The sequence below is a fragment of the Syngnathus acus genome, chromosome 3, assembly GCF_901709675.1.
Source record: "Syngnathus acus chromosome 3, fSynAcu1.2, whole genome shotgun sequence".
NCBI classification, from domain to species: domain Eukaryota; kingdom Metazoa; phylum Chordata; class Actinopteri; order Syngnathiformes; family Syngnathidae; genus Syngnathus; species Syngnathus acus.
The window spans coordinates 450220-465166 of NC_051089.1; the positions used below are offsets into that span (position 1 = coordinate 450220).

The 14947-nt window shown below is 52.1% G+C and overlaps 1 protein-coding gene across 2 annotated transcripts in view; it reads right to left on the bottom strand.

The window, feature by feature from the left end:
• znf536 (zinc finger protein 536) overlaps positions 1-14947 on the bottom strand; it is a 119733-nt gene that overhangs the window by 46245 nt on the left and 58541 nt on the right. For both annotated transcript variants that reach the window (XM_037246957.1, XM_037246956.1), the window contains exon 5: positions 7186-9512. In XM_037246957.1, the coding sequence (XP_037102852.1) occupies positions 7186-9511 (2326 nt within the window). In that variant the 5' untranslated portion in view covers position 9512. The remainder of the gene's footprint in view (positions 1-7185; positions 9513-14947) is intronic.

The following is a 14947-nucleotide window of genomic DNA, read 5'->3' on the forward strand; positions in this document are numbered from 1 at the left end:
GACAAAAGTTTGCCCGTCGGATTCTCCGCTCGGGTCGATGGCTGACGCGTTTAAGAGCCGTTCCAGCACTTTGCCTGCTTGGCGCAATTAGATTTACAACGCTGAGAAATCTTTACGCACGCCGCCATCAGCCATCAGATTTGGACTTTCAGAACCTTTGGCGGCACCACTCAAAGACGAGCATTTTGCAAGATTCTCTTTTTCTTGGTAAGGAGCATTTTGGAAGCTTTTTTTTTTCTTTGTAAGGAGCATTTGGCAAGATTTGTTTTTTCTTTGTAAGGAGCATTTTGCAAGATTATTTCTTTCTTTGTAAGAATGTTCTCGCCACCTTATGGGCGAGATGTGTGACAGAAGCTGAAGATGTTCTGGATGGCGAGACTGGCAACAGGTTCTGACAGGAGCTGCTGCTGCTGCTGCTGCACTCTGTTTTCAAGGAGAAGAAAGTTGATTCCACACAAAAGCTGAAAATGTTTGCGTGGCTTCTGCATGCGGTCTTTTCAAGTTGATGGAGGCATTTTTAATTGTCACATTGTTGAAATGTAATAACCTTGCCGTTGATAAAAATCTGCCAGCGTGACGGCCCGCCCGCCCGCCCGCCCGCATTGAGACGAGCCATCAAAGCACGTGACATTAGCAGACTTTTAATTCCCTCTGTCAGGTCAAAGTCATATTTCAACAGTGTGCGGGCGGGGCTGACGACAAAAAGCTGCTTTTCATCCATCGCAAATGAAGTCGCCAACTACTTCCGCCCGCCCGAGGACTGAAGACCGAGGAAGAGCCGTCGCCATCGTCATCCATCATCAAACTCATCGTCTTCCTCGCCGGGAGATCAACAAAGAAAGTTTTTGACAAGGTGTCATGCGACATTTGTCCCAAACACGGCGGATGCTTTCATAGCGTAATCATCCGCGGGAAATCACGTTTTGTCAGTCTCTACCGCTTTAGCAACAAAAAAAACACCTACGTATCAACGATCGCGTGATCACTGTGTTCTGATGTTCTGCAAAAAAGATTTCAGAAATATGAACGTACAGCAAGTCAGGACGCAACGATCACGACGAGAGGCGTGATGATGTTCTCCTGCCGGCGGAGATACGTACTTAAAAACAGCGCATGACACCAAGAACCAAGTCAACAACTGAGTTAAGACTAAACTTCAGGGGCAGGCTAAGAACCAAGTCAAGAACTGAGTTAAGACTAAAGTTCAGGGGCAGGCTAAGAACCGAGTCGAGATCCAGTCCAAAAACAGTTGCAGTTGTCTCAACTTTGGACATCAAGAGTCAGACATGGTTCAACAGCGGGCTCAGGAGTCGATCGACATCGACGCAAAGGAAGGAATCGAGAGCAGACTCGAGAACAATCTTGTCTCCACTGAGCCAAACGTCGTGACAGGTGCGCCGCTAATTATGTCTGCAAAACGCGTCAAGCTCGGGTCAAGAATGGAGTCGAGATCCCATCAAGAACCAAGTCCGGAACCACATTTAGAATAAAGTCAAGCAGAAAATGCAGAAAGTCATGGCTGGGTTTTACTTCACTGAGTCAAAAACCGACTCAAGGACCAGTGAAGAATCAAGTCCGGAAACAAGTCAAGAGAAGGAAAGAGAGCCGAGTCAAGAAGCACTTCTTTAGCAAAAAAAGGGGCGGGCCAAGTCCAGAGGCCATTCAGGAATCGAACCACGTTTGGGTGCGAGTCCCAAACCACTGAGCAATAGGATGGATAACAAGCCCAGGACTGGCTCATACAAGTGTGGCAAGCAAGCACCACAAGCCCACCATGGAAAGTGAGCCTCGTTGGCTACCGGGACAATTGCACCACGGCAGCTTGGCCGTCTCCAACGGGAGGTCCTGCTCCAAGCCGCCAAGGCGTCGCTCGCGCAAACGGCGCGCTCGGAGCTCTGCGTATTAGCGCTGTTGATGAGATCTAGCGGTTTGCCGTTTGCTCGCGTCTCACACAGCAGCCGTCACCATATGGCCGGCCGGGAGATTCTCCGACAGCTGGATGCCTGCTAACTGGGGACGGGGACGCTTGGCAGCTGCGCAGCTTTGATGCCGCTCGCTCACGGGCGCGCACATGCACGCATGCACGTTGGACTCACTTGGGGTCGTGCGGGAGGCAAAAAGGGCATGCGGCCAGCCAGCGTGAGAAAAGTTTGCTTTTGAGTGCGCTAAGTTCAAGGGAAAAAGGAGGAGGAGGCTCCCGATGGGCGCAAAGACGAGATTTCCCATGAGCGCCGTCGTACGCGGTCGAGCATAGCTGGACCGGACCTTTGAATGGGAGCCCCACAAATGACGTCGCCGTGGCATGGCTATGAAATGTCAACTCCTTTCCACAAAACACATTTAGGTCAAGAAAAAACAAATGGTGCCCAATTAGTTAATTCCCCCCCCCCACACACACACACAGAGTCGCGTGACCCTACTCGGGAGCAAGAGTGTTCCATTTGGTGCTATCGCTCTCAGGCTCGTACGCCGCTTATTGGGAGTGACTTTGCGAGTCGTCGCTAGCGGAGTGAAACGTAGCGGCCGACCCTGCTCGCCAACCTTTCCCGTCTTCCCTTGCTCTTCGCAAGCTCCCTCCCCCATGGGTGGACCGGCGAGCGTGAAGAGGAGGGAGGGAGGGAGGGAGAAGAGGGGCGTTTGGCTGGAGCGCGGGGTGAGCAGCTGGGCACGGCTAACGGGGAATGATAATGACCTCGGAAATGTGGCGCTCGCTCCACAACAATAGTGCGCTCAGCCGCCTGGAAAATTGTGTTCATCAGCCAGGCTCTGCTCACTTACTAATTGACATTGCCAAATATTTTAAGAACAATTGGAATGTGGCGCGGGGGGGGGGCGTTGGGGTGAAGAAAGCTCCGAGATCTTAATCCCTGGACTTAATTCCTCCCTCCCTCCCTCGCCCGCTCTCTCTTTCGGTCTCTTGTCTTTGTGATGAGGAGATAGCGGCGGGCGGGCGAGCACATTTCTCATGTCACATTTGTCATGTCAGCGCCCTGATGTTGACACAAAAGACTTTTATGCGACCTGTCAAAGGCCTCAAGAGGAGGACGGGGGGGGTGAAGAAGATGAAGGCGAGAGAGACAGACACACATAGACAGACAGACAGACAGACAGACAGACAGAGGGGAGAGCGAGGGGGAGAGAGAGAGAGTGGGGGGGAGAGCGAGGGAGGGAGAGAGCGAGCGAGCGAGCGAGCGAGCGAGGTTGCTTCGTGGCGGTCGGTGTCACATGTCAGCTTCTCCATTTTTAATGAGGGAAAGGTCAACATATGCTCCCACTGCTTCACCCTCCTCGCGGCCAAATTTATACAAAGCCAGCCCACCATCTACTGTTCAGGGATGACCTCAAATAGTTCAGACACGGAGGTGCAGCGTATCCAACTGACTGCACGACGACGATGGTAAAGTAAAAGTCGTTGCAAGTAAAATTGCCCGAATGGGTGGTGGCTTCCCGAGCGCATTTATTGAACGACGACTAACAAGGTCAACACGCAAAGGAAAAGGCCAGCTCATGACGGGGCGCAAATAAAAGATGGCGAGGAGGTCATTGGGGAAACTTTGCCATTTCGTTTTCTTTTGTCTGAAAGACGAGAATATTCCGCGTGGAGACTTTGAAGTGCACGTTGTTGCCCGCCCGATCTGCGCGCGTCCATGTGGCGTCAACGTTCTCCAACACTTGCTGCGCGACTGCCATGCTAATTTATGTGTCCCATTTGTGCCTGTGTTTTTCTTTTTCTTTTTTTCAACTTTTCCCTCACCAAGCAGCTCCACTTCCCTGGAAACGTCGTCTTCCGCGAGTCACCTCAACTCCACAATGTCAGCCATTGACGACGCTATTTGATTCCAATCAATTCGACTCGATTTGTTTCCATACAATCCTATTCAATTCCATTCTATCAACTTGTCCCGTATTGCCTTCAAATTACGATCATGTACGAGGTCGATTTGGCCTCGTCATACCTGGCGTGTGTGTACGTGTATGTGTTGTTCCAGGAGTAATGTAGGAAGCTATGTTTTGGCGTCACGTGACAACGTGTCACGATCTCCCCCCCCCATCCCATTCCGACCCATCCCGGCCGGCTTCACAAGCCAGCGGGGAACGCTAACGCCATCATTAGGACATAAAACGGGCCGATAAATGTTTCATGAGGATGAGGCCGGCCGGCGGCTGGCGGTTGGGCTGGCCGGCCGGCGCGGGCTGGCGGGAACGTTTGGCCTCCATCAAAGGCACGTTGGCGGAATACAATGGGAATTTTACAGGATGTAAAAAGGACCGGGCTAATTCCCAGCACGGGCAACATTTACAAAGTGCACAAGAGAGAGCAGGCAAAGCGGAGAAAGGCAGAGCAGCAAATCAAATCAAGTGAAGAAGAAGAAACCAGCCTTTCAAAGCAAAATAGCACTTTTGATCCGCCCGGCGTCAATCACAGCGACACGCTGGCAATTAACACCATTCAATACAAGTTTATTATCAGCCGGCAGAGACGCAAGCGGCGGGCGCCCTGACCTCGTGCGAGCGCACGCACGCGCGCACAGAAATGATGCAAACACACACGCGCGCGCATTCAAACACCAAGCGACACAATGCACGCTGCTGACACTTCACAGCAGCAAATCACGCCGAAAAAAATAATCTTTTCTGTCACCAAAATTCATTTACAGGTATAAAATCGATACTATTCATAAAGAAAAGAAAACGACGAAGCCCGATGTGTTTTCTCCTCTTTGAGCTGCTGAAGTATGCGTGTGCGCGTGCGCGGAGTCGGAATGCAAAGTCATGACGTCCTCTCAATCCACTCCAGTGGCCTGTTAATGACGTATTAATTACACGGCGACACTTAGCACACGCAAGCGTGTGTAACGCTGAATATTCCGCTGCCTTCACAACCTGGGGCGCTGAGTCACATTTCAATTTGCCAGCCAGCCAGTCAGCTCAGCGAGCGCTCGCCTCGTTTGTTTGATCCTCGCCGCCATGTTGGCTGCGTGGCGGCTATTTCCGACAGGTGGGAGGCGCTCGGAAAGGAGCCGTTGCGGCCCGCCGTCTTTTAAGGTTGACTTGTTAACTTTTGGTGAAGTTTGTCTTAAGTGAAAGGACTTGCAAGCAAGTTGCAAACAAAAACTTTGACAGAAGCAACAAAAGGCGTGTCGGAGGTCCCTCAACCTTGTTTGGAAATGCCTTGACCTCCGTTCACACTCGACAAGTCATCGTTGATGACTGTAATTGGGCTTTCCGAGCATTAGGAGTGAGTTGGAGCGGCACGCACACAAGAGGAGCGACACCTTTGGACATGATTTCTTCTCACAAATTACATACTTGTCAAATTACCAAACAGGTAGTCATGTTTGCAATCACTTCACCACCCAAGTTCCTTCCACATCAAAAAATAAATAACAGCATGCTCCTCAGATACGGCATGATTGATTGATTGATTGATCGATCGGATCGATCGACCGATCGATCGACCGACCGGAACACAGATCTTATGAGCTAGGTCTCAATGTCTAGGATATCGGCACACAGCTAGCACACAAACGTATCGGCACGATGACGCTAGTTTGCAATATTGGCACGTTTCGATTAAAAAGAAGACAATTTGAACATTAGCAAAAGCATCATTAGCTGACATTAGCAAAGCAACCGGATAGGCACCGGTGCTTGGCTCCAAACAATTGGTCACTTTGTAAAGGGCAATATTTAGCTTGTCACCAGCCGGATACGCTAATGCTATTGCTATACAACTAGAGTCTTTGTTACGGTTTGTTGGTCATTAGCAGCTCAGTGAGCGACATGAGCACATTTTACACCAATGACATCACTCGTGTGACATTCATGCAATTAAAGGGCTATTTTAGTTCATGCTAGCAAAAGTCCCAAGTTGAATGTTTGTGTTCTTGTTTTTGTTACCAGCTAAAATGCATTTTTGCATGTTTGTTGTATTGATATGTCACATTATTTGTTTCTGAAAATCACATTGTTACGGCCACAACTCTTGTGAAGGCACTATTGAAATTCAAGAGTTCAAGAGTTTCGATTCGCCATGTTTGAGCGAGCCAAACATGGAATATAAATGTGTATTGGATCGTATGTGACGTCAGCACTGAGGCCATTTTCTTTGATGCGGTGATGACAATGTCTTTGGGCTTGTGTCTTTTAATCCAACATTCAAATGTGCCAGGGGGGGGGGGGGGCGGACTTAACTTCCCTTTGTGCTGGCTTATTTTATTTATTTTTTAGCGACGGACGCTAACACAACACGAGAAAAAGACTCAAAGCCAGCGCATTAAAATTCAGCAGCTAATTATGTCGGCGACACCCCCAGCCTGTTGAGAAAGTGTTGTGTTTAATAGTCTCTATAAAGAAAATAGCTTTTTATCTCGTGCTCATTTTCATTAATTCCTAATTGGGTGGGGGGGGTTGGGGGTAAGTATGTGTGTGTGTGCGTGTGCGCGTGTGTGTTATTATTTCTTAGATTAAAATAAACATCGCCCATCCCGTGTACAAACCCATCACACTACACGCCTGTGATAAGGACTTCATGCCTCTGTGAATAAATAAACAATTTCATCTCCACTGGTGGAATTAAGTTGCTTACAGCCTTAAGCTAAGACGCTCTCATTTATATTTATATTTATATTTCTCTCCAAAGACTTAAAAGCACATGCGGGCTTTGGCAAATTAACTTCAACGTTTTTTTGACCTGCTTTATATGTATATCTTTAATTAGTGTCTTGTTTAGCTTAAACTGACTGATTATCGCGCAGTCGTGACCTAATTACCGCGCTCGCGTTTCCTCGGCTGCCCCGAGGAGCTCGCCAAAGTTACCTTTAAAAAGTCGTGTAATCGCCCGCGTCGAGCCGTGCGTAATCCCCATAAACGTGCACTTAGACGGACGGCCGCCGTCGCGTTAAGTATCGGCGCTATGAGAAGAATGTGCCGCCGTTTTGCTGACGCGATTATCAAACCACCGGCCGGACAAAACAGGAAAAGGCTTGGTCGTGACACGACCAAGCATGAACGTTGGGGCCGCATTGTACAGCGAGCCCCGCAATTGCAGGAACCGAGGCAAATGCTGCGCATTGGCAATGACATTTAAACCCCCCCCAAACAACACCATCTTCCCTCCAATCATTCGTCCATTCTTAAGCCCAAAAACGACAAATGAAAAGCCAGCGCGGTCGCCGGTCTTACCCGAGGAAGGTGACGAGGGATGCGGGCTGTCATCCTGGACGCTTCCCGTCTGCGAGTGTCCGCCTCCGACTCCGCTCTCCTCGGTCACGTTGGAGGAGCCGGGGGTGGTGGAGCGACTGATGGACTGGGACTCGGGGTCGCTGGCCGAGCCGCGCCGTTCGTCCACGCCTTGCTGCTGGAGAGCTTCCTCGGCGCCTCGACGCTCCTTGCCGTGCACGCGGGAGTGGACGATCATCTGGTGGTAGGTTCTGAAAACCCGGCCGCAGTCGGGGCACTCCGAAGGCTTGTCCTTCAGGTTTGAGAGACCGTAGTCCGCGTTGGGGTTTCCCAAGGCGGACAGACTGCCGGGAGTCTCGGCGCCAGTGACGTGGTGCGACATCAGGTCAAAGCCCCTGGCCTCGGCAGCCTTGGAGCCCTGCAGGGCCTCGCAGAGCTGCTTCTTGGATCCGTCCGTGGAGGCCATGAGAGTAAAGTCTTGTTTGTCCTGGGCGAAGGACAGAGCAGCGGCGGCGGAGGCGGCGCCGGCCCCGGCCACATCGTCATCTTGCCCGGGGCTGGCGCGGTGCTGCTGCTGGTGTTGCTGCTGCTGGTGCTGCTGCTGCTGGTGCTGCTCCTTGGGCCACACGCGGTCCATAGCGATGCCGCGAGCCATGATCTGCCAGGCTTGGTAGCTGTTGAGGGAATCCATCTCGGCCACCTTGGCGGCGGCCTGCAGCCGCTCCATGCAGCTGGACTTGAGAGGCGGGACCAGGTTGAGGCAACCCAGGAGGGAGCGCTTGTCGTTGTCGCCCAGGCCGTGGCCCATTCCTGCCGCCGCCGCCGCCATGGGGCCCAGGAGCTTGCCGACGAGCATTTCCTTCTCCTTCATGGCCTTGGCCAACATTTGGTGCTGCTCGCTCAGAGCCTGCTTGTCCGGGGCCAGAAAGCCTCCCTGAAGGCAAGAGATGTAACGGGAGTAGAGGTTGGCGTGGGCCTCCTGCGCCAGGCTGCTCATGCTGTTGACGGACGCCACGTCCTGCTCGCTGGGCTGCGGCAGCGGCGGCTTGCTCTTGATGGCCAGCTTGTTGAGGTGGACCTTCATGTGGTTCTTCAGGAACCAGGGTTCCTTGAAGCGGCGGCCGCATATTTGGCAGCAGTGCTCAAAGGAGTCCTTGTGCTTGCGCATGTGGCCCTTGAGGAACCAGGCCTGGCTGAAGACCTGGCCGCACACGTCGCAGCGGAACTCGGTGGCCATCTGCGTGCCGCCCGCTGCGCCGGGCCCCTGCCCCTGCGTGTTCTCCGCGGTGATGTGGGCTTTCTCCACGTGGCTGATCAGCTCCTCCTCGTGGGCGGCGGCAAACTCGCACAGCGTACACTTGTACGGCTTGTGCAGGATGCGGATGTGGCGCTCCAGCTCCTCGCGCTTCTTGAACTTGCCTTTGCAGAAGGTGCAACGGAAGCCCGCCGCCGGGTTGAGGGCCTGCTCCTCCTGGGCCCCGGTCGGCTTGGGCGAGGAAGACGGCTGCGAGGCCGCCTCCGGAGCGGCCAGGCCCGGCGGGGGCGGCAGGCCGCAGGCCGAGCCCAGCTGCTGCTGCAGGGCGTTGGCGCCGCTGTTGAGGCCGACGTGGGGCTCGCGCGCTGCCGCCGCTTGCAGTAGGGCGCCGCCGCCGCCGCCGCCTCCTCCTCGCATCTGCTTGTCCCGCAGGATGGCTCGCTCTTCCAGCTCGTGGAGCAGCCGGTTCTCCTCGCGGACGCGGCCGCGGCCTTTGCCCAGGTTGCCCAGTTTGTGGGTGCGAAGGTGGATCTTCAGGTTGCCCTTCTGAGCCGCCCGGTGGTCGCAGTAGGGACATTTGAAGGGCTTCTCGCCCGTGTGGGTGCGCATGTGCAGCGACAGGATACTGTTGAAGCGGAAGCGCTTGCCGCACAGCGGGCACGGGTACTTCCTGTTCTTGCGGGCGTCGTCTTCGATGTCGTTCATCTGGGACATGATGCCCAGGTTCTGGCCGTTGAGGAACTGCTGGAGGTCGACGCGGCCGTTCAAGCCGCTCAGCGCGCCGGCGTCCATGTCGCGGTTGAGCTGGTTGGCCAACAGCGCCATCTGGCTGCTGATGGGCTGGCTGGCCAGGGCGGCGTGGTGGCTCTTCTCGTCCAGGGGCGCCGCCGCTTTCTCTTCGGGGATCTGCTGCGGGCGCTGCAGCTCGGGGAAGGCGTGTCCCAGCTGGGCGGTGAGCTGGTGGAGCTTCTGGCTGATTGGGTAGCGGCCGTTGAGCACCGCGCTGCTCAGGTGGGCTTCGGCGTCGGGCGCCGCCGCCGATGACATGCCGAGGCACAAACTGGAGTCCTCCATCCTGGAAAAACAAAAAGGAAAGTCATTGGGACTCCACTTGAATTCAAAGTAAGAAGTGACCGCCACGACTGCTTTGTGAAAATCTCCCGGGCAAAATCAGGCGCCAATCCATCTGTATTGAGCCTGCGTACCTAATCAAGTGTCCAACCGCACCGGTGGAACATGTCGCGGGATTGCTCAAATGCAAAAAAAGAAAAAAAAGAAAAAAAGAGCGCCACCATTTTGGACCTAATAATTAGTCTTGTCGACACTGAGCCAGCGGCGCTTAATTAGGCTACTTGTGCCCATCCTATCGGAATTGCGCCAATTACGCGCCCTAATGGAACGCGGCGATGCCATTGTGAGACCGCAATTAGGACGCTGGCAGTAAATAGCGCTTTAAAGCGACAACAACGCTCTGACTCACCATATCTATTTTTCTTTCCGTCGAATTCGGGGAAGAGGAGGAAAGGAAAGACGACGACGCGATTTATGCGCCGATGCTGAGAAATTGACGCTGAATCGAAGATTTATTTGGGAATAAGGTCATGGAAAACAGTTGGAATCGGACGAGAAGGATTTCATTATTTGCGTGGAATATGGGGGACGTGAAAATAGTTCCCGCCAGGGCCCCAATGAGCTGAATATTGAGTTGACAAATGCAAATGTTTGAGAAGGACAAAAAGGATGAAGACTAATAATCACAACTAAGATTATTTGTTGGCACAATAAAAAATAAAAGCCTTAAATGCACATCCATCTGCTGTCCAGATGGAGAGGTATAAACACGTTGGCGAGCGAGCGTGCACGTGCGCGCGCGCGCGCTCTCGCTTCCCCCGGCTGCCGGCGGGGTCAAAGCCGCCCAACAATAAGCAGACTTTTTGCTTTGCTCGACAAAATATTGTATAATGTCTCATTAAGCTGATTAGTGGCGCTGCCTGGTAACAGTGGCGCAATCATCAAAAAAATAAAAGACGGCGGAGGAAGAAGAAGAAGAGGAGGAGGAGGAGGCCAAATGGTCGCGGTGAGTCGGCCGGAGCCGCTCGGATACAAAAGCAGCACGTTGCGGGACGCAATCTCGCCCGGTTCTCTCCGACTCGCATCGGCGTTATGTGGCTTCTTTTCGTGCACGGCATTTGCGAAAACGTCACTTGCGACGCAATTGCTCAAATGAGGAGTTTCGGTTCAAAAGAAACCCGTCGCCCATTGCTACATTTTGACGAGTTGAAAAAGGCACAAAGATGATTTTGCAAATCACAATGAGCAATCGTCAAAAGAAATAGAATTGCAAGCAATGAACTCAAAGAAAATGGAAGGCAAATTTCCGAGCGTCTCTCTCGCTTTTTCCCTCTTAACCAGAATGAACGTTCATGTGCTTTTCCAAAAAACGACAAAGGCAAGCAAAAAGCAATCTCTTGTTCATAGACTGCTCAGTGGGTGCTGACAGATCCGTTTAAAAATGCAGCCCAAACAATTTGACATATCACCCGAGTCCATTTACCCTGAGAATATGATTACTTTCCTTATTATTATTATTATTATTATTGTTAGCGAGCACGGGGTCGAAACTTTGGAGTGCGTGCGTGCGTGCGTGCGTGCGCGCGCATGACAGGCAGCCTCCATCATTCAGCGTGCGTGCTCACGTGGAAGGAGAGCTGATTTGAATGACGCACACACACGCCACGCCGCCTTTTGGAATCAAAATCTGTGATTTCAAGTCGCCTGATGAGCTGTTGCTCATTTGACGAGATAGCAGCCCTGCCCTTTTCTCCAATTTGATGCCCGCCTTTATCTTCCACATACAACAAAGGCACACAGACAATGGAATCATGTGAAATGAACTGACGAATCCACTTTGCGTGCGTGCGTGCGTGCGTGCGCTTGCGCGTTTTTAAGCGAGGCATCCTGGCTGACGAGCGTATGCAAATGAGCTGCATTCATATGCGCCTCTTGCTCCCGACTCATTTTATATTTTTCCTCCTGATTAAAAAGGACATTTCTTATGTGACACCCGCCCCATCCCGCTGCCTCCCCCCCCCCCCCAGCCAGCCAGCCTTTGCTCATATCACACACACGCGCGCACACAGAAAACAATTCAATATGCGGATGTCCTCTAAGAGACACGGCCGGCCGACCGGCCGGCCGGCGCATGTTTAGCGCCTCAGACGCTGCAACGGGCCTGACACCGGAACGCACTTTGTCCCGTCGCTCATTAAAAACAACACCAAGAGTAGACACGCACGTGTTCAGGTGCAGACAGGTGGTGGGAGAGAGAGAGAGAGAGAGAGAGAGAGAGAGAGAGAGAGACGCACGCACATCACCACGCACGCGCTTTGTCTCACAGTTCAATTGGGTCTTATCAATATTAGCAGGCATCACAAATGCATGAGGGATTTATATGTGCTTCACTCTAATTGTAACCATATCAATTATTGAAGCAAAGGCAATAGTGGGGATAGCTATTAGAAAGGCTCATTATAAATTCATACGGAAATAAACAGTTTCGGAATATAGTAAAGCGTCGCCGGCAAACTTTGGAGCCTTGTTGAGTCGATGGGAAAGCTATTAGTGGCTTCTGCTTTTTGTTATTTTTTTTCCATTTTATTTTTTTGGGTGCCGAGCGTGCGCCAAAGCGAGGCCATCGACTGACGGCAAAGCGAGCGGCGCTCGGCCGGGAGACTGATCAATTTCCACATTTCTATTGGCGTCATATTTGCACATGCTGAGCGTGCGGGATGTTTGACGGAAACCTACGAGACCACCTTTGAAGATAGCCAAGTCTAGAATCCTTGTGTGAAAAGGGACAGGAAGTCCGCCGTAAACCCAGAACTCACGTCTTAAAAAGAAAAGACAAACCAGAGAGCCGCCATTTTGGTGGGTAGCGGCCATTTTCCGAGGGCCTCGGCTTTTGTCTGACTGCTGCCAAATCTGAAGCGCTTATACAAGATGGACGACTCTCAACTGACAAACGTAGCGAAGCCCATTTGACTTTGCAACATAAAAGTTTGGCGAGGATGTCGACAAAAACAAAAAGTCTCAAGAAGCAGCCACAAGAAGTTGGCCATTCTACTTCAACGCTGTCCCGGGCCTCGCCCCCCTCCCTCCTCTTGGCACAGTGGAGCATCAACAGGTACTTCCTCTCGCGGCTCGTCCTCGCTCACACACACACACACCGCACCACGCACACGCACACACACACACACACCACCACACACACACACACACACACACACACACACACACACACACACACACACACACACACACACACACACACTCTCTACAGGGAGAACTGAGAAACCTGTGTGTGTGTGGAGAGGGCGGGGGAGAGTGTGTGTGTGTGTGTGGGGGGGGGGGCACAGCAGGAAGATCAATGCGGGACAAACGGATTCCCACAGTTCATTGTTCCTCGCTGGCCAAATCCTCTTCCCAAGACGGCCGCCAGCTCAAAGCTTTGCTTCTTGATAAGCATCGCCGGCGCGTGCGTGCATGTGCGTGCATGTGCGCGCGTCGTGAAGCTCAGCCGCAAAAAGCAGCATTTCTTCAGGGAGTGCAAAACATTTGCAAAGACGGCTTTCAAATCATTAGCAGAGTGCGTTCGGGTTCAGAGTCAAAGCAAGCACCGGCTTGTCCGCTTTGTCCGTCTTTAAAAGAGGTCGGCAATCCGCACAAAAAATCGATGACGCTCTTGTGTGGCCTCCGTGCGCGTGCGTGCGCGACACTCTTCTTCCTGTCAAATCATTCAGAAAACAAGGACACTACAAACACGGCAGCCATGAAGGAAACAATGGCCGCAGTGTGTCCGCAGTGCTGGCCGGCTTACATCAGCGTGCCATGCACAGGCCCAGCCAGTTGACACGCACAAACGTCACGTCAACCCGTTGCCGTCGCAGCGCCACTTGGAGCGTATAGCAGAACCCGTCCGAGGCTCCGACAACTTTGACGAGCACTTTTGCAATTCAACGAGTCGATCGCAGGCTCGTCCCGGCGACCCGAAGCAACAAGATCGCAATAAAAGCTGTTGAATGCTTTTCCAAAGGGCATTTTCAAACACAGATACAAATTGTACTCAAAACTAACGTTTCTCATTTGCCTTTTTAGCAAAGCGAAATTGATTTAAAAAAAAATCCATTGTAATGTCATTTTGAGAACGGATCTCAAAAGTCCAGTGGAACAAACAAAATCAAAAGTGTGAGAATCTGACTGGATATGTGACGCGGGTCCCCCTCCGGTCCTGGAGGTGGCGCCGATGCCACGAATGTCCCAAATAATTGCATTCTTGTTCACGGCGGGCGGCGCTTTGCATAATGGCGGCGGCGGCGTTAAAGTGGGAGGAGTTGTTGTGACAGGTGCCTCCACGCCACGTTAGGGTTCAATTTGCCAAGAGGAGACTTTTCACTGTGGCAGGAATAATTAGCGGCACCACGGCGGGGAGCAACATGTCTGTCAATGTGTCCGTCGTGGCGGCGGCGGCGGCTCGTCTTCCTCCTCGCAGGGAGTTTGGGACTTCCTCTCTCACCGCTTTTATCCGTTAAAACAAACGTCGGCAGCTAATTAGCGGCGCTGCTTACAGGAAGCCAGTCAGGTAATTATTTTGGGGTAATTGAATGATTCTTCAATGTCTCAGCGTCTCCCTCCTCCTCCTCCTTTTTGAGTAGATAAGACACAGGTAGCGAGAGGCTCCCCATATGCTCTTCAACCACAAAGCAAAGTCCGTCTTTCATGCCGGCGTCTTCAATCTTTGATAAGGCCCGCCTCAACTTCCCGCGCAGCTCTGAAAAGTTACCGTGAAATCTCGAGGCCAGCCAGCCGCGCTTCCTCTTTTACGAGCGCTCGACAGCGATGGGTTATGTGGACCCATTAACAAAGGAAAGAACAGGCAAACCAATGCTCAAACGAAGAACTGACAAATTGTAGAAAAATACAAGCGAGTGAAATACAAGCGCTAGCTAACGAACGAACGAGCTAGCTAGTTAGCTGGCTGACTGACTGACTGACTGACTGACTAAGAGGCCTAAGGTGTGAGTAGCTGACAAACTCAAGTGAACTGGCTCGCTGACAAAGTAGCTGACAAAACCACTGAGTCAGTATCTAACTGTGAAAGGAAGCAAGCCATTAACACAAAATAACGGATACAACTGAATAACCAAAGCAAAAAAAATACTGCAAGCAAGCTAACTGGAAATCATCAGAACTAAACTACCAACTAGTCAACGACGGAGGCCAAGGGACGAGCCCCCCCGCGGTTCCTCTCCGGTGCACTGGGTGTCACAAAGTGCTTTTTGTCCCATCTTTTGTGCGGTAAAGCCAGCTCTGCTTATGCCCCAACTTCCTGTAACCCTTCTGAAGACTAGCCACAGGAAACTGGAGAAGTGGCACACTTAACAAATCACATTCATCTTCTTCTTATCGAGTCATCGGCCGGCCGGCCGGCGGCTCCTTTTCATTGTCACAGCG